The sequence below is a fragment of the Helicoverpa zea genome, chromosome 4, assembly GCF_022581195.2.
Source record: "Helicoverpa zea isolate HzStark_Cry1AcR chromosome 4, ilHelZeax1.1, whole genome shotgun sequence".
NCBI lineage: Eukaryota > Metazoa > Arthropoda > Insecta > Lepidoptera > Noctuidae > Helicoverpa > Helicoverpa zea.
In genome coordinates, this window is record NC_061455.1 from 7,526,246 (window position 1) to 7,547,165 (window position 20,920).

At 36.8% G+C, this 20,920-nt stretch overlaps 1 protein-coding gene across 1 annotated transcript in view; it reads left to right on the forward strand.

Moving 5' to 3' along the window:
* The first annotated feature begins 3,221 nt into the window (after positions 1 to 3,221).
* Positions 3,222 to 20,920, forward strand: part of LOC124629501 (cadherin-related tumor suppressor) — a 110,762-nt gene continuing 93,063 nt past the window's right edge. The window contains exon 1 of the mRNA XM_047162889.1: positions 3,222 to 8,712. Coding sequence (XP_047018845.1) covers positions 3,559 to 8,712 — 5,154 coding nt within the window. The 5' untranslated portion in view covers positions 3,222 to 3,558. The remainder of the gene's footprint in view (positions 8,713 to 20,920) is intronic.

The following is a 20,920-nucleotide window of genomic DNA, read 5'->3' on the forward strand; positions in this document are numbered from 1 at the left end:
TTACGTCAGCAGCTCCTCCCTAGGAGGCGCGGTCCCCCCCCGGCACTAGCGCACAAAAGGGAGGGGGGGGGGTGTGACGTCAAACTTTCATGCAACAAGTGCCTACAGAAAAGTACCTAGGTATAGGACACTGCTATTTTTAGACTGCCGAAAACCTTGCTACCTTTGTAGCTGTTAGTGTATTCTGATTACATATCTCTGCAATGTTGAATGGTATAGTTACATGAATGCGTGATCTCGTTCTTTGAATGAAGAGTAACAAACTAAGGAGTCTTTTGAGAAGCAATGTGTGTATCTGTTTTCATTTTCATGTCTTTGATAAACTGGAATGTCTTTATGAAATTGCGTCTTCTTTGTGAAAAAGGTTTATTTTTAGAAATAACTTTGGTATTTTGTCGGCGATATCATAAAAAAGTATACAATAAAATTAGGTCGACAAAAAGGCAGAGTAAAAACTAAATTAATGTCTATAATTCGTCGACATTTATATTCCATTTCATACAATTATTTTATCACTAAATATTAACAGAGGTGACATTGACAATGACTATTTTATTCTCTGACTATGTTTTCAATATACAAAAAATAATATAAAGCACACAACTGCTGCGCTTGACCTTTCTGACCTAATTACATTACAGCCATGAAACTATTATATCGATGCATACCCTACGTAGGAGCTTAGTAAAATTAAATGGAATATCGATATGCAAAACCGATATGAAAACATAGGTACAACACTATTGCGCTCGGACAGCTTAAACTAGGCCAGATTTCTATACGTAAACTAAGCATATATAAGTTTAGATGAATATAAAAGTGATTTCTATAAAACGACTCCTAAAACGTTTCAGAAGTAGCTCTTAATTTAAGCACTATCGACTAAACAGTTTCAGCCAGACGTAGCCTAAAGTATAAGTACGATAAAATGCAATTTATAAATAGAATGCCGTCGATCGTTAGACGTAGACGCAATTATTGTCATTCCGTGGAGGCGGGGATCCCATCCCTCAATTGTACCCAGCCACCCCACATCGTATCGAACTGGCTGGAAAAACTTCCTTCATATAGAAATTACAAGGAGGAAGAAATATTAGCGTCTTATAATAATCGTATAGAAATATCTATTCATACGTACCTATGTTTTGTTAGTATGAAAATAGGTGATTAATGAAATATGATGGTGGTACATTATGGGAAAATTATTTGTTTTTACAGTAATTTTCATGAAGGAGTGATCTAGTGCTGCCATCTATGTTAGACACCATCCAATAGTGTGAAAGCTCCGGTCCTTGGCAAGGTTGAAATGTTTTAGCTTTGAAAGCTCATTCGCACATTCAGATTATAACTTTTGTGCCGAAGCTAGATGGTTTTATCTTAAACTCGGTTTTAAACATGTTTAAAATGTTAAAGATTCAATATTAAATCTAACGTAAATAGCTAAATCCATATTAATCCTACTTCTAGCAATTTTGAATTTAAATGATTTTATTATCTTCTAGAACAAAAATACTCTAATTCAAAAACAATTGACTATAACAATCACTAATCGACAAGTATATTATTGGAACACAGCGTCTTTCTAGGATTTAGTCGCCTCCTCTATTACACTCCAAATAATATGACTGACTATATTTTAAAAATATAACCAAAATTACAAGAGAAAACCAACTAATGCAACTAGCGCCATCTTTAGCCAAAAGCTAAAGCTTAATGTAAAAGCTCGCTCTCATTTGTTTACAAACGAGCTTTACAAACGATGCTAGTCTGTGGCGAGAGATTCCTGTAGCAACCGATAGATGGATGCATGTAGTTGTTCCAAAACTTTGAAAGAGCTTTTGAACAGAATGTACGTATGATTTCAAACTAATATGCACTAATATTATATACTAATATTATAGAAGTAAGAACTTCTTTAATAATTTAAGCTTTTTTTGGCAGGATTACATATAATATTCTCATGTTACGTAGAATTCTTATTTAATTATGAATTAAATTAAATTATACGAATTGTGCTTGAGCCTGAATTAAAAAAAAAAATAGCATAGAAAATGGCAAAAAGGCGAGAGACTAAAAAGTAACAAATTTTACTTACCATCAGAAAGATTATGATCTGAAGGAAACAATTAATAAAATTAATAATATTAGATACCTTTAATTAATGCCTGTGACAGATCATCTGTTTTCTACAGTTGCTCTCACTGATTCATTATCAGCATTAATTTATATCATTTTGGTAAACTTATGTAAAAAAACTTAAAACAAACGGTATTATAAGAAAAATAGAGGTAAACATTAGATGTATAAAAATAATATACCGCTTAGATTAGTATCCAGCAGAATTACATATTATATCTCAGAATAGCATAACTGTGACAGTTTATAACAGTATTTATTTTGAATGAAATAAATCTAGAGATTATTCTGCAGATTTTGCACCTAATTTATATTTATTGTTCTTGGATAACACACAGGCAGAGTAGATCTTAATAATTTTCTATTCTGTTTGCACTGCAGTGAATAGTAAACGCGACAATTAAATAAACATGGTAGCAATTAAACAAGCATTGTGTCAACTTGACACGGAACTAACTGTTACATGCACAGCTGTTAGACGCGCGAGCGCACGCGCCCCGCAGCCTCATATAATAGACATCAACGCACGTTAATTGTTGCGACAAACCGTGCCAATACATATTTCTACAACTTTTATGTATTCCATCACAGATTTATTTGGGTCACAATCTTTTGATAATAAACACAAATTGGGGCCTGCATAAGCATTAGGCGACTTTGTGCTTTTCACATAAATTGTTAGGTATTTTAATGTAGTTAGGTTTCCAACTGATCCATTAAGATTATTTTAAGTGTGTTTGGAAAGGGTTTGGACCTAATGCAGTTGTTTATAATAAATAAGTACGGATTAAGAATATTTCAAACCAGTTTTAGTATTAAATAACTATATTCATGCCTACCTATGCACAAGTAAGCTTTCTTGGAATGGTAAAGTGACTCGTATCGAACAATAAATAGTAGAATCCTTCGACGTCCATTATCTCGGCATCATCATCACGCAGCTACAGCCGAGAGCTTTCAAAGCTGCGGGGGAGGTTCGCTGCGACCGGGGGAGGGGCGCGGGCCGGCAGCGAGGCCTCCGCCTGCCAGTGCCGCGCCGACTGCGACGCCGCCCGTATGCCGCATACTTCGCGTTCTACACTTGTCAAACATAACAAAAACATAACTGAAAAGTGCTTTCAAATTGTGTTGCGTGTTTTCGGGTGACAATCGTAGTTGAAGTCTTGTTTAGTGCACATCGGGACTGAAGTGTGAGACGGCCGTAGATAGTGTTTTGTCACGTGTTTACGAATGAATGTGACGGCGTAGGCGGCGGGTCGCACTCTCCGTGAGATATTCGTGCGCGCGCAGGTCGTCGCGGCCATGCTGCATACCTGACGAGAGCGAGCGCGCGAGTCTGCGCGAACGGGACACAGAGAGCGCTCCCGGCGCGCGTCAACTTTCCCTGACGAAGAACAACCCTGCGATGTTTTTGTCGGTGTCATGACGAGGATGGGGCGATGGCACGTGGCGCTGGTCGCGCTGGCGGCGCTCCTGGGCGCGGGCGTCAGCGCCGCCGCAGAGCAGATGCAGTCCCGCGCCGTCGACACCGGCGTCGACCTTCGCGTGCCCGAAGACCAGCCCGTCGGCACTATCGTTGGCAGGATTCCCATTAAACCTGGGTTTACTTACCGCTTCAATGAACCTCCCAAGGAATTCGTCCTAGACCCGGTGTCTGGTGAGATCAAAACCAACTTGGTTCTCGATAGGGAAGCGGTAGACCGTTATGCGTTTGTTGTGTTGTCGAGTCAACCAACTTATCCGATAGAAGTGCGATTGCGGGTGACCGATGTGAATGACAATTATCCAGAATTCCCCGAACCGAGTATAGCGGTTGCGTTTTCCGAGAGTGCCGCGGCCGGGACAAAGTTATTGCTCGATGCTGCCACCGATATGGATTTAGGAGAAAATGGTATCACGAATGATTATAGAATAGTAGATGGTGATACCGAAGGGAAGTTTAGGTTGAATGTCACCGTAAATCCAAGCGGTCAAACATCTTATTTACACCTAGAGACAACGGGAAAGTTGGATCGGGAAACCACCGACTTTTATATCCTGAACATATCAGCACGTGATGGTGGTAAGCCACCGAAATACGGGTATCTACAAGTGAATGTATCTATTTTAGACGTTAACGATAATCCTCCAATATTCGATCAAAGTGACTTTTCAGTGTCTTTGAATGAGAGTGTACCACCGGGAACTACAGTTCTAAAAGTGACAGCCACGGATAGTGACTTAGGTGATAATAGTAAAATAACTTACGAAGTGACCGATACCGAGAGACAATTTGCAGTGGATCCGGAGTCCGGGGTAATCACGACTACGAAGAAGCTAAATTGTCCTAAGTATTGTAGTAACACTACTTGCAATATGACTTGCGTTCTTACTGTTATTGCTAAAGATCATGGCGTGCCTCGTCAAGATGCACGGACCTACGTTACTGTCAATCTCATAGATGCCAATGACCATGATCCTGTAATAACGTTCACGTATGTTCCTTCGACAGCCAACTTCGCTACTGTAGATGAAAATGCCAAAAACGGTTCTCTTGTAGCAGCTATTACTGTGACTGATTTAGATGCAGGTTTGAATGGTATTACTAGTATAAGCATAGTTGCAGGTAACGAGCTTAACCATTTTCGTTTGGAAAATTCATCCAATGTGTATATAGTACATGTAAATGGTGTTTTAGACAGGGAAGAAATTAGCAAGTATAATTTGACTGTTGTTGCTACTGATAGAGGATCTCCTCCACGTACAGCTACCTCATTTTTAGTTATTCACGTTAATGATGTTAATGACCACGAGCCCGTATTTGAAAAATCTGAATATTCTACTGTACTGACGGAACTTGCACCTTCAGGATCTTATGTGGCCAGTATAACAGCTACTGATGAAGATACAGGGGTGAATGCTGAGATATTTTATGATTTCTATGATGGAAATCAACAGCAGTGGTTTACCATCGATCACTTGACCGGCTTAGTTACAACAAAATCAATGTTAGACCGTGAGATTCAAGGAACTGTTGAACTGAACGTTTCAGCCAGAGATGGCGGTCCTAATCCTAAATGGGCATACACTAGACTAAAAATTACCATATTAGATGAAAATGATGAAGCACCGACCTTTTCACAGCCACAAATCAATGCCACTTTGCATGAAAATATAAAGCCACAAAAGGAAATATTAATTCTCACTGCATCTGATTACGACCAGGGAACTAATGGTTCTGTATCTTATTATTTGCCATCAAGTATTGAGAGAAAATATCCTAACACTTTTACATTGGATCCTATAACAGGGCAACTTAGCACAACCATCGAATTAGACAGAGAAAGAATACCATTGTATGAAATTCAAGTGCTTGCAAAAGATCAAGGGTTTCCTCCTCAATCTTCCACGGCAACAATATTACTAAAAGTTCTAGATGTAAACGATAATGATCCCATGTTTTATCCACAAAGATACATTGAAAGTATCAACGAGGAAATGCCAGTTGGAACAAATGTTTTACAAGTAAAAGCAATGGATTTAGATGAAGGCGAAAATGCCCGAATCATGTACAGACTTGAAAGTGGTGGAGACGGGTATTTCGATATAGAGCCATGGACAGGAAATATTGTTTTGCAGAAAGATTTTAGGAAAGCTCCAGAGACGGTTTATACCTTGAAAATATCCTGTAAAGATAAAGGAAATAGACGAGCATTCGAAGACGCTATAGTAGAAATTGTTAAGACATCTCAACGCAAAAATCTTCAATTTGATGGTTACAACGGTTACACTTTCAAGATTCTCGAAGATGAAGGTACCTCAAAAGCAGAAATTGGGCGTTTTGTAGGAAAAGTAAATGCTAGAATATCCAGTGACACAATATCATATTACATCTTGGAAGGTGATCCAAAACATGTTTTCAAAATGGATGAAAAAACAGGCGTCATAATCACTGATTCTAATGTTGACCGTGAAGATAAGATGACATATCATTTAAAAGTTATGGCAAAGACCGGAGTAGCGTTCGGATTTACTACAGTTAACATTTCAGTGCTAGATGTTAATGACAACTATCCTATATTTATAGAAGATAAAGACGAAATTCACATTCCTGAAAACATGGCAGTTGGGCAAGAGGTATACTTTGCCAGAGCTACTGATCGTGATTCTGGCTCTAATAGAACGATATTTTACACCCTGAGCTACAATCCTGAAAACAACTTTAGGATATCTGAAACAACAGGAGTAATTTATTTAAATAAACCGATATCTAGTGAGCCAGGCACCGTAATTTTTATCGAGGTAACGGCAACAGATAATGGAAGTCCAGCACTAGCGGCAAAGCATTCCATATCAGTAGTTATCGATGACGTCAATGATCATACCCCCGTATTCGACCACACTTCCTACGAAACTTCACTGCTGGAATCCACGTTGGTAAACACACGATTTTTCGCTATATCTGCATCTGATGCCGATCTGGGTCCCAGTGGAAGAATTTCTTACTATATCGCAGAAGGAAACACTGATGGGAAGTTCGGAGTATTCCCAGATGGTTATTTATATGTAAAAAGCTTATTGGACAGGGAAGAACGCGATTACTACTCATTAACGATAATCGCAACAGATCACGGGAAACCAGTAAGATCATCTCAAGTGCCAGTCGTTATTCACGTTCTGGATGAAAATGATAATAGCCCTCAATTTACTAATACCACGTTTATATTCAAAATAAAGGAGAACGAACCACCAGATACATTTGTTGGAAAATTAACAGCCACAGACAGGGATATTGGCCGCAACGCTGAATTAACGTTTTCATTACCAATCGCGCAAAACGATTTCCGTATTGATTCCAGAAACGGTTTCATTAAAACGTTAAAATCATTCGACAGGGAGAGCTTGGCACAAAATACGGGGCAAAACTACATTACATTGACTGTCACTGTTAGTGATAACGGTAAAGTTAAATTGTCTGATTCCGTAAGAGTAACGATTTACATAACAGATGTCAATGACAACCCGCCCGTCTTTACGCGAACTCCCTATAAGGTTGAGGTATCTGAAGGTGCCGCTGTGGGAGCTTCTATTATGCGAGTGTACTCGACAGATGCTGACGAAGGACTGAATGGTGACATTTACTATAAACTGATTGGAGGTGATGATTCAGGAAAGTTTTCGTTAGATGAAGCTACGGGTCAATTACTTATAAACAAGCCTTTGGATCGTGAAACCAAAGACCACTATAAGCTTACGATAATGGCCCATGATTCCGGTCAGACAATTCGGTTATCTGCGACAGCGACAATCACAGTTGACGTGTTGGATGAAAATGACAATGCACCCGTATTTACCCAAACACAAATGAAGGTGTCAGTGTTAGAAACGGAACCCGTGAATAAGAAAATAATTCAATTTCATGCGACGGATGCAGACTTAGGCATCAATCAGGAACTTCAGTACTCTATTACGTCGGGTAATAGAAAAGACGCCTTTTTTATCGACAGCTATTCAGGCGAATTGTTCTTACACAAACAGTTAGATTATGAGGATTTAACATCATATGTTTTGAATATAACTGCCACGGATAACGGCAATCCGAGCTTATCATCGAGCATATTATTTACTGTAAACGTAATCGACGCAAATGACAACGCACCCATCTTTACCAATACAGCTATTGTGCGACAGATAAGAGAAGGTATTCCGAAGCATACTCCAATAGTGACAGTTACCGCAGAAGACCCAGATTCTGGCTTAAACGGCAAAGTTTATTATTCGATCACGCACCAAGACCCTAATGACAGCAAGCGGCACTTTGCCATAAATAACATCACTGGGGTCATACATACTTTATTGCCTATTGATAGAGAAAGTATTGACACGTTCAGAATAACTGTCGTCGCTTATGACAGAGCTGAACCACCATCGGCGCGACTATCTGCTGAGAAATTAGTTACTGTAATCGTCGAAGATATTAACGACAATGCTCCAGTTTTCGTATCTATGAACGCTGCCGTGATCAACACAGAGAGGCTAGGAAGAAGTGCTGGTCGTGGAATATTTATAATGAACGTATTAGCGCGTGACTTGGATTCAGGAACAAATGGATTGGTTACTTACAAGCTTATTCACGGTAGCAACGAGGGATTCGATCTGCATCGAAGTAACGGTGCATTGACTTTACGTTATCCTCCTGCGACACCGGAGGCGCGTTGGAATTTGGTCATAAAAGCTACGGACGAGGCTGTGTTGAGTGAACAGAAAAGTACTGAAGCTTACCTCAACGTCATCATGGGTGGAACAGAGCTGCAAGGTGTTATGTGGACAAACGTAGGGTCGGTATCCGTGGCTGAAAACGAACCCGCGGGGACGGCAGTGTTAAACTTGACTAATAACTATAAATCCGGTTTAGAATATTACATAGTGAACGTGACTGGCGATGGTAGACAAGTGGACAGGCTGTTCGATATAGATTCTTCGTTGGGAATACTATCGACGGCAGTGTCTCTGGATCGAGAAGCTGGTGTGGACCGCTACGAAGTGGAGATATGCGCCGTCTCATCTGGGACGCCGCTAAAAACAACAACGACTAAGGTAAGTTGAAAATAAATAAAATAATATAATTAATTGGACAGATTGTATGGTCGTATCGAGTGATTTTGAGCGTTGTTGTACAGTTAACAATTCAAAGCGAACAATCCAATTAACTTGGCACAATCGCCGGTAGAGACAAAACATCGGCACCGTACTGTTGTTAAAACGAAAATAAATAAAAATGTATGCTCGTTAGCGTATGTCGGCCGGCGCAGTCTAATCGGGGGCTCTAAATTACGATAAGTCGCGTCTCGCAAACGATATCAGAACACTCGTTCTGAAACCTTCCAAAGATTAACTATACGTGAAACATGAGTTTTGTTTGTTACGCGTATCATTTCATTAATATCATCCAAATTGTATTTCTATTGATTTCATAATCAGTTATTATATTTTTCAATATACCTACGCCTTGTTATATTGAGGTTTTAGGTATATTTGGTAAATACTTTTTGTGCACGTTGACTTTTTTATATTTTACATACATTTTATAAAATGTGTGTTTCTTTAAACATAATCCAACTCAATAATAATTTAAAATTCAATCCAAAAACACCATTTGACTCAGAAGTTTAAGACCAAACTGCAAGTTATTTGCGAGTGAAATAAAAAGTACCTAAAACAGGTCGTGTGCTCGTAAAAGGTCTCGTCACATTACGATTACGATTTCGTTCCTCACCTTTTGACGAATAAAACGTTGAACCTGTGACATGCGGGTGTGGCCAGTTTACACCATCCGTTTACAATCCCACACTTTATATATGTACCTTCACAGAATCTCCTACACATAGAACTCTATTTAAATAAAGTCCTCCAATAAGACCATATAATACCATCATGATATAAACCATTATTTTTATTATAATGAAATCAGTGCATGTAAACTGCTTGCATGATTGAAAAAAGCATAAAAGCTTCGTTACAGATAATAGTTAGTATTTTATTTGAATAAATTCATTCAGACTTATAAAACACAAACGTGTATTTTAGTACACAAGGCGTTTAAAAAATGTAGTATGACTAGATTGAAGGCTGAATAATATGGTTAGCAGTCACTTCAGTAGATATTATCAGGCGGCGAACGTAATAGCGTTGTCATAAAGTTGTTTCTTACGACTAATAAAACAGTGACTCCAGGGTGATTCAATGCTAAAATCCTGTCATGGCGTCGTAAATGTCACAGCATGCGAATTATTCTATTTACGAAGATTTAAAAAATAATTACATAATTTTGGCATCAAGTCACACATTAAATTGGAGGAATTATTTTATGCGTGCATGAGCCGTTATCTTTAACGGGTGTCCAAAATGTCCTCGTACAGAAAAATCTTTAAGAATCGGAGAAATAATAAAAGCGTATTAAAACTCGAGTCTTGCTTATTTGAATATACGAATCGAATATCTTACTTAATCGACGGCAAGCGATTGGTCGCCGAGTGAGAAGTGTCGCATTTACTACTCAATATATTGTCATAAAACAGTACTTTTTAACAGCATTTTATTTTATTATGTGGAATCTCGTTATTGCAACTTGCTGATTTACATACAATTAGGACTTGGAGCCTTTATTAGGCATTACATATCTGGATATAAAAATATTATTGATATCTGATATTCTCGGGTACATAATGGTATTGACATTGAGAATAAGAATACCATCAAAACCCTTGATTGCAGGATAGATCAGAAATATGCATAGTTTACGACCATTTATTTCTCGCAAACTTGCGGTTTTACCGACAACCCCAATAACATGTTCCGTAATAATGTATCCATTTGTCACTTTCCGGATATCAAACTATTTTTATCAGAAACCATCTCAGAATCCCCCATCCTCCTTTTTACATAATTCGCTAAAATACAGGTACAGGTATAATATTGCAACTGCAATAAAATACAAAAATCCTGAAGTGTGCACATCGTAATTATCCATTCAAATGAATGAGCTTAAACTTTGTCGTTGCGTAAGCATCAACTTGAACGTGTCAAGTTTAAGAAAACGACCCTAATTATTTTTATGATTATAATCTGGAAAGTGGTCAGCGGCGGTCAGGTGCGGTCGCGCTCACATGCGAACATGTCTACAAAACCGTTACGGGTCAGTTGACAACAAATTTGAATTAATTAAGCTATATCGCGTAACGATGTGAACCAACGATTACTGTATCTTTTGTCTTAGACAAAGTTGCGTAGTGTTTTGTTAAAAAATACCATCAGATGGATCAGTCATGCGTTACCGATCTCATATGATATGCAGCATGCTTGACCTTATCCAGCACCAAAGAATTTATGTATCTGCGGCTTATCTACTCCGTGCATCAAGTCACCTAGAATATAAAACATTTTCGTACTCACATTCGTAGCCTCAAAATTCGCAGAATGCACAGTTTTTGTAACTGTTCGTGCTCAGTTGACTCAGTCTCAATTATCATTGCATTTTTAATCGTGGAGGCAATAAAATCATTGGGGGGTATGATTGTGTGAAAAGGAGCGATTTCAGGTAAGAAGGGGAGGGGGGTGACTATCAACCGACACCGAAAGCGCATTAGGGCGCCGGGCTGCATTCCCGGGACTGATTTATGCAACTTGCACCCGGCGGCTCGGCCATCGACACCCGCCTTAATGAACGTACAACGTTACGTTATACTGTGAAATGGCTTTCATTATTTCACGCCAATACTAATAGTCCTGTGTCTACGCGGTGCGTTTAACCCCCATTCGCGTAATGCTTTCTTTATTCTTCTTTTTACTGGCTGAAGTTAATAAATATTGAAGATATGAATGCTAAATGTGAAGCAGATAGTAGAGTTAAACATTTGCGTTGTAAATTGTATACATGAACAAGACTTCGTGGGAATATATGCTGCAAGCTGTTTCCAAATTAATGTGAGGAGTGCATCTACAAGGAAATGCTGATGATACGTAACGGTGATTGTATGTTGATTCACGTAGTTCTACGCTCTACGAACTTTGCTGCAAGGCTCTGTCTTTACAATCAGCAGATTATCGTGTGATGTCAAAAAGTTTCTCGTGAATTTCCACTTAAGAACGGAAATGACATTCAACCGTAAAGACACAAAAATCGATGACTCCGTTCGACAGCGCGCTGCTCAGAGTCGCCGATTTAGCGTCCGACCATTTTTAACTTATTAGCGTTTCGGTTTTTATCAATGAATTTATTGGTGGCCAGCCAAACGTGCCGATTGGACGAAAACTTTAAATGTTAAATCAACGTTTATTTTAACCTGTTACCCCGCCTAAATGCGTTCCGAGGCGCAATTGATAACGAGTTTGGGTGGCACGTCTCCTAAAAGCGTTATCATTGGGGAAAAAATCACTCACCTTGCTTTTTCAAAGGTAAATAAACAAGACGTATTGTTTATCTTTAAAACGCATTGAGTGATTTCCGTTCTTTGGGTTTCTTTAACAAATGTACATGACTGATGGTTGCACCCTTTTAGGTGCACAGTAGCCAAATATTTGCAAACTTTGCACGAGAAATGCGCGTCACGCGTGCTTGTCTTTACTTCTGACTATTGACTGGTATTAAAAAATACTTGCTTCTGTTTTTTTGTTCAAGATATAGTAATTATTCCTTTTTTTTGATAGAATGAGTTATCTTTTAAATAAAATAAAATATAGTTACAATAAAACAAGCGTAACAACGATTTCCCATCCGTGATATAGTCACTGATTTACATGTCTTTAACAAGCTCAGAGCTCCAAACACTAATGAGTTAGCAGTGACAATAATCAACCAATTATAAAGCTCGTGTCACACGACTGCATTTGCCATTATATTGGTATAATCGGATAGATAACCGTTGACTGACAAGTTGCCGAAAGACGTCGTCAGTCGTGACTGGAATCGCAGTATCCTAAGTGAAATCCTACGCTGTACCATTTGAGTAAGTTGCGTAAATCAGAGAAATCGTGCGAGGTTTAACTTTAGTTCGGTATCAAATTACTTACACAGCCCTAGTTGCTTAATTCTGCAATCTTAACTCAAAATGATAAATTCGATACATCGCATCGTGGTTTTAAATAGAAGACTCCGTTTTGAATGGAATATACATCAAGAGTTTTGTAGGTAAACAATATTATTTTATTTGATTACAGTGTACCTACTTAAAATACAAAACAAAACAGAATCACGCTCTTAAATCTTGCGTTGGGTTTAAAGTTGCTTGTTCGCATTTACTCTTAACATTTCCAACATCAACCCACGAACGAGCAAATAAAATGAGACATTCGTAGGCAATCTCCAAATAGTTGTATATTATCATCAAATTTAGTAACGAATAAGAAGTTCGACAGGTTTTTAGTTCAAACAATAAAATACAAGAGTTATGGACGTGTTCTGACACAAATGATTACTTTATCGTAACGGTTTCCTGTTAACACTGACACCTCGTCAGTGCTAATTTTTTGTTTATACTAATTGAAATATCACAATATTTTACTTTATGTAAAGAAACATTATATCAGTATTATCAATCTGATGAAAACAACCACTAAAAAGGAGATGTAAAATATATTCCCCGAGATGAGATAAAAGGTTGTGAACCGACAAATTGAATCATCATTTTATATTTACAAGCCTTTTAGTTAGTATTGATTGCTTTCGATAGCTTCGTTATTAAAGTGACTTGAAATATTTTTAAATTGAAGATATGCTCTAAACCCGATTCTCGTCTAGACATTCTTTCATCATTGATTTATTGTTCACTGCATACATAAAATACAGTCATTGATACTCTCAAGGATAACTAGAATTCTAAGAAATTAATGTACTTATTGTTTCAAACTTTTTGTCGGATGTAATTATTGATTTGTCATGTACATTTCAATAAGATTAATTGCCACTTAGTGTTGGACATTTAAAAATGTTTGAGACTAATATGATAAAAAATTGTATTATTCATCAGTTATGTTGAAGAGGCACTATAGTTTTCTTGGACCGTAGTTCTGCGCGAGGAATGTCAAGCATTGGGTATTTCTCAGTGCTATCAGCTAAGGCGTTTATTTATAAAACGTAGCGCAGTAAATTATAAAGCTATCAAGTATGGTTCACATGTTGGGTAAGTTTTTATTGCGATAGAAATAGAAAATCGGTGTGTGTCAACGCTGCAAGCGGAATCGCGGGAGAGAGATCTAACTAGCTCCATGTAGTTACTGAATAAAAAATTTGCATTTAATAGATAATTATGAGACCCAGATACTTTAAATACCTATATGAAAATCCACCTCCCCATAAAATGATGATAGAAATAATATCAGAACACTCGTTCTGAAACCTTCCAAAGATTAACTATACGTGAAACATGAGTTTTGTTTGTTACGCGTATCATTTCATTAATATCATCCAAATTGTATTTCTATTGATTTCATAATCAGTTATTATATTTTTCAATATACCTACGCCTTGTTATATTGAGGTTTTAGGTATATTTGGTAAATACTTTTTGTGCACGTTGACTTTTTTATATTTTACATACATTTTATAAAATGTGTGTTTCTTTAAACATAATCCAACTCAATAATAATTTAAAATTCAATCCAAAAACACCATTTGACTCAGAAGTTTAAGACCAAACTGCAAGTTATTTGCGAGTGAAATAAAAAGTACCTAAAACAGGTCGTGTGCTCGTAAAAGGTCTCGTCACATTACGATTACGATTTCGTTCCTCACCTTTTGACGAATAAAACGTTGAACCTGTGACATGCGGGTGTGGCCAGTTTACACCATCCGTTTACAATCCCACACTTTATATATGTACCTTCACAGAATCTCCTACACATAGAACTCTATTTAAATAAAGTCCTCCAATAAGACCATATAATACCATCATGATATAAACCATTATTTTTATTATAATGAAATCAGTGCATGTAAACTGCTTGCATGATTGAAAAAAGCATAAAAGCTTCGTTACAGATAATAGTTAGTATTTTATTTGAATAAATTCATTCAGACTTATAAAACACAAACGTGTATTTTAGTACACAAGGCGTTTAAAAAATGTAGTATGACTAGATTGAAGGCTGAATAATATGGTTAGCAGTCACTTCAGTAGATATTATCAGGCGGCGAACGTAATAGCGTTGTCATAAAGTTGTTTCTTACGACTAATAAAACAGTGACTCCAGGGTGATTCAATGCTAAAATCCTGTCATGGCGTCGTAAATGTCACAGCATGCGAATTATTCTATTTACGAAGATTTAAAAAATAATTACATAATTTTGGCATCAAGTCACACATTAAATTGGAGGAATTATTTTATGCGTGCATGAGCCGTTATCTTTAACGGGTGTCCAAAATGTCCTCGTACAGAAAAATCTTTAAGAATCGGAGAAATAATAAAAGCGTATTAAAACTCGAGTCTTGCTTATTTGAATATACGAATCGAATATCTTACTTAATCGACGGCAAGCGATTGGTCGCCGAGTGAGAAGTGTCGCATTTACTACTCAATATATTGTCATAAAACAGTACTTTTTAACAGCATTTTATTTTATTATGTGGAATCTCGTTATTGCAACTTGCTGATTTACATACAATTAGGACTTGGAGCCTTTATTAGGCATTACATATCTGGATATAAAAATATTATTGATATCTGATATTCTCGGGTACATAATGGTATTGACATTGAGAATAAGAATACCATCAAAACCCTTGATTGCAGGATAGATCAGAAATATGCATAGTTTACGACCATTTATTTCTCGCAAACTTGCGGTTTTACCGACAACCCCAATAACATGTTCCGTAATAATGTATCCATTTGTCACTTTCCGGATATCAAACTATTTTTATCAGAAACCATCTCAGAATCCCCCATCCTCCTTTTTACATAATTCGCTAAAATACAGGTACAGGTATAATATTGCAACTGCAATAAAATACAAAAATCCTGAAGTGTGCACATCGTAATTATCCATTCAAATGAATGAGCTTAAACTTTGTCGTTGCGTAAGCATCAACTTGAACGTGTCAAGTTTAAGAAAACGACCCTAATTATTTTTATGATTATAATCTGGAAAGTGGTCAGCGGCGGTCAGGTGCGGTCGCGCTCACATGCGAACATGTCTACAAAACCGTTACGGGTCAGTTGACAACAAATTTGAATTAATTAAGCTATATCGCGTAACGATGTGAACCAACGATTACTGTATCTTTTGTCTTAGACAAAGTTGCGTAGTGTTTTGTTAAAAAATACCATCAGATGGATCAGTCATGCGTTACCGATCTCATATGATATGCAGCATGCTTGACCTTATCCAGCACCAAAGAATTTATGTATCTGCGGCTTATCTACTCCGTGCATCAAGTCACCTAGAATATAAAACATTTTCGTACTCACATTCGTAGCCTCAAAATTCGCAGAATGCACAGTTTTTGTAACTGTTCGTGCTCAGTTGACTCAGTCTCAATTATCATTGCATTTTTAATCGTGGAGGCAATAAAATCATACCCAGATACTTTAAATACCTATATGAAAATCCACCTCCCCATAAAATGATGATAGAAATTATTTATGTGTAGGTAGTTGATGTAATAACCGGAACGTTTAGTTTATTAACATTAATTATATTAATTACTAAATAATATTTTTTAATTATGGGCGCCATTTACAATTATTTTGTAAATAACATTCTGCTTCGCTAGTGCTATTACAGTACATTATTCAGACCTAAGCAGGTATTTTCCTTAAATTATTTTTATTAAGACTACACATTGATAAATAGCTAGATATGTAAAATAATAAAATATCTCATTTCTCATTTAGGTGTTTAATTTGTCAAACTTTATGGTCCGATACTCGTTTTGAAATGAATCAGTTTAAAATTAGAGGCGAAAACATAATTTCAAAAAACAAGTGGATATATTGTAGGTACTGTAGCGCGTGGCGCGCTAGGGACCGGGGATCTTCAGGATATTCAATTAAAAGGAACTTTAACTTTGCGTTTATTTTATGACTCGGGGGTGAAGTGACACACTTCAATATAAAAACTATTCTATTTCAAATCGAATATACTTATTTACATTATTGTCCGGCCAGGTATCAAATATAAAACACCAAAGAGTATCTAACTAAGTACTACATCTCTACAGTACCTACATTCTAGTTGAATAGGTACTCGTTATTGAAAATATTTAATTGGAATTTTCATTGATGGTAGGTACTTCCAAACCTGTATGAGTATGTGAGTACTATTTGTAAATTATTGGAAAAAAAGACGCGGCGAAAATTGTTTAGCATTCCATCAAATTGGCTGCATCTATGGAAGCAATGTGGTATGTTGGTAATAATTTGTGTAGGTATATCTAATGGCATCTGTTTATTTTCGCAACAATTTTTCAATATCTGTCCATAATCACAATATAGATTGTTTCTTGACAGTCCCTCGGCCGAGTCCGCTTTCTTGTCGTTGTTGACTATAACGACCAGTGAAGCATGAGCTACCCTGCCCGCCCCAGCATTCCTATGCAGAGACCTGCTGGGGGACACTGATCGGCCTGTCATAGGCCTTGCTTAATTGGACAGTTTATGTGTGTGCATTCATGTGAAGTTGGACCGGTTCCTAGTGGTTCTGTTGCTTTCTACGTCATACATCGGTGTTTATGTAGGGATACTTATGAGATCGCTGTGTGTATGTAGTTCACAAGTTTGAACTTGTGTGAAGTTTATTATGATTTGTGTATCATTGGCGGAGGCGTGATGGGAGTTTAGCTGAAGCGAGCTAGTCCCTGTCGTCTTTATTATGTTCATATCTTCTCCTCGAGAGTTGTAGTTCGATACAATATTATACAGCACGGCCATAACTTTTCCGCCATGAGCAACATCTGCTCGCCTGTACGGAAGACCAGTCATATTTATCTAACATCTAATTACATTAAAGTGTTTTATCAAACCTGTCATATGAACAACTCTGAAATGTCGTTGAACAAACTTCAAAATGTAAAGCTGTCCAAAGAAATAAAACCACTAAAATAACCCTTACACTGTAATTTATGTGTATTGATTATTCAAATTAGCTAAACCGAATGCATGGAATTTTAATCTGAATGTTCAAAAAATTATACCTACTGTGTTTATGAACGTACGTGGCACATTACACAACCTTTTTATTATAATGTACCAATAACGAGATTCAAGAAAGATTCGAAAGATTTATTGTAGAATTATAGTTGCCTTCCTGCCTGCAGGTGTATTGTGGACTACACAACTAAATATTTCGACCATGTGAGTAGAGATAGAGTGGCTATAACATTTTACGTAATTCAAAGTTAACTAACTTGTTCCCGTATCATTTCACCTTCAAAATTATTAAGCACAAAAATCATATTGTTCTGATATTACATTCAAGTGACCGTTTCCTCTTAATACACATGCATTTGGAGGAAAACGCCTCGTTTCACTTCTATATAATTTGGAAGCGAAATAACTTTTAAATCGACATAATACCGCCACCTGTAACTTAAAGGCTGCAAACCTTACGCCTCCACGACGTTTCATTGCAAAATTGATTTCCTGATGGTATCTAACCTCCCGAGGGAACGTTGGATAAATAAATACTTTACGATAATCTTCGGAGATCTGAGACAGGCCAGAATTACAGCAAGGCCGGGATATTACTGCATTTTAATTCCGTTCCCGACACACCTCCGTCGCATTACGATTTGATATGATTTAGTGCGTTATTGTACGTGCCACGATGCGCAACCCTCGTATCGCATAAGTCAAATAAATTTTGGAAAGTTTGAAATGAGCGTAGCTGGCTGATCTCGATATCTCGCGCATGTATTACCTACTAAATTACAATTAAGGTCGCCGTTTTGACATATCGCGCTATATTTAAGAGGGTTCTTTGGTTATTATTTTGCTTTGGTAAGAGTGTTTTGGCATGTTTTATCTATCGTTTTTTAGTACAGCTGATTATTGATTGTTGTTGCTTTCTTGTTAAAGATGGTACTTTGTATTCTCTGTACTTTGAATGATATCGTAAGTTTTACTGCTGTTACCGAGAACTCATTAGCAGTACTTAAGTATCATTAAACTGAAATTACTACGTAGATAAAAAAGCTGGATTGAGAAATGTAAATAAATGTTCTAATTAAAACCTCAGGTATGAATATAGACACTAATCCTTTTAAAAGCCTTGGGACTTAAGATAAAATGTAAGCAATATGGAAGACGCACTGATTCTCGCCATCCGCGGCAGAATCTCGTTTAGTACATCGATAAAAGTTGTAAAATGCAAATGGGGCTAGTGAAATGTTAAGAATCTTACGCCCACGCCTTCAGAACCGTTACTTCATTCACATATACATACATACATATATTTTCACACATAACGTTAAGTTTTCGTATTCACTAATAAATATAGATAATGGTACTTTTTATGTAAAGAGTTTACATATATTTCAGACTTCCCATGGTATCGTATCAATTTATCGGCCAAACCGTTTAGTTGAACGGTAAATGTTATCTAAGATACTGCTTTTGGTTTAAATATCAGCTATTTATAGTCGTCTGCGTTGACATACAAGCTGGTAGGATTTAGTTTGCTCATTTCGGAAATGTAAGGTTTACGAACTTTCCACGAAACGTATGGTGATTAGGCCTTTAGTTCTACTCGGGAAGTTTGCATTAACAATGTTTTGCCCTGTCACGACCGACGACGACACTTAGGTACGACATATTTTAAAGAATTTACTTCTTTTTCTAATTGAACTTGCCAATCCATCATTCCCCTAAGTGACATTCTTTACCTTCTGTGACATTCCGACTTTCAAACACTTTGTAGCCATTGAAGCATCCGTGTTCCCCAGCGAAACCTATTTAAGTTAAAATTCTTATGTATTCAGGATTATCTGTTGTTTTGTGGATATGAGGAAAACAAGACTGTTTACCTTTTCAACTCTCTTGTACTATATTTCAATACGTTGATTGCGAATCTTGATACTTTATGCATTAAAACAATGGAATTCAAATTTAAACCATTTAAGTAAGTCTTTGAGCTTTTACTTATCGAAAGTTTCATAACATAAAATATTTATATTGAATCCATAAAAATATATCTAAATAATAATCCTACGTAGCAATTTGAATGTGATGGGAGAGTCGAGTGTGGAGTCCATATATCTAGACGGGCAAGACAATAGACTATAGCAGTGACTACATTTCATCCGATAATTGTAGAGGGCGCGTGAGTCGATCGTCGATGAGCAAGCGCCCCGAACGGCAGCTAAACGCCATTTTGTTATTAGGGATGCGATTCATCGATAATGTTCAATATTATTTATTATATCGATACGTTATTGATAGTTGAAGAACTATGAAATACATTATCAACATTCTTCTGCTAATAAGGCACACACGAAAATCTAAACGGTTATATTTATCTCTCAATTGTCAAATAGGGTAGATTTATCTGTTTCAGCGCAGATAATAATTTATGCAATCTAGACAAGTAGGTATGTCTTTTGTCAGAGCGGAGTTATTTATGAATGCCTACTCAAATTCCTTACCTAGAATCATGCGACAAATATTGGCGTGGAGTATTAGGACATGACAGCTAATTGCAGAATAAATAAATATTTATTAGCACAAATTCGAACCACGTTAATTATGTTAAAATATTTAAAACTATTTGTTCATTAATAAAAAATGTTGTTAAAATATTTAATCAAATGAGATCAATGAAACCTTATTTATAGATAACAAAAAAATAAACGCGGCATGCACTGACACATCACTATTCTGAGGAAACGGGCCGTTAAAAATATTTAATTTGGTTGGCGCGTAACCCGTAATTACCTGTTACATAGTTATTCACGATCCACGGCCGGTGAGTAAATCCACTGCTCAAGTGGACTTGAAATGTTTACAGAAATGTACCCGCTTGTTGGTTTGTTTGAGAATTACGGCCACTCGGTCAATTAAATTAATTTCAAACAATCAATAGTACTAAATATGATTTAAAATTCAGTATCTCGGTACTGTGGCAAGAACAGAGCTTTATAGAGAACTTCTATGAATTTATATCTGCAAGTAAACTATAGTAGCATTTGCACAATTATTGTGCAATTTTTTTCAGTTATCAATTCCACATGATTGAATTCTTGTTGTTTTATTTAATGCACATATTTTAAAAAATTGTTTCATATAACTTCACATTTCATTAGTATTGATGGCT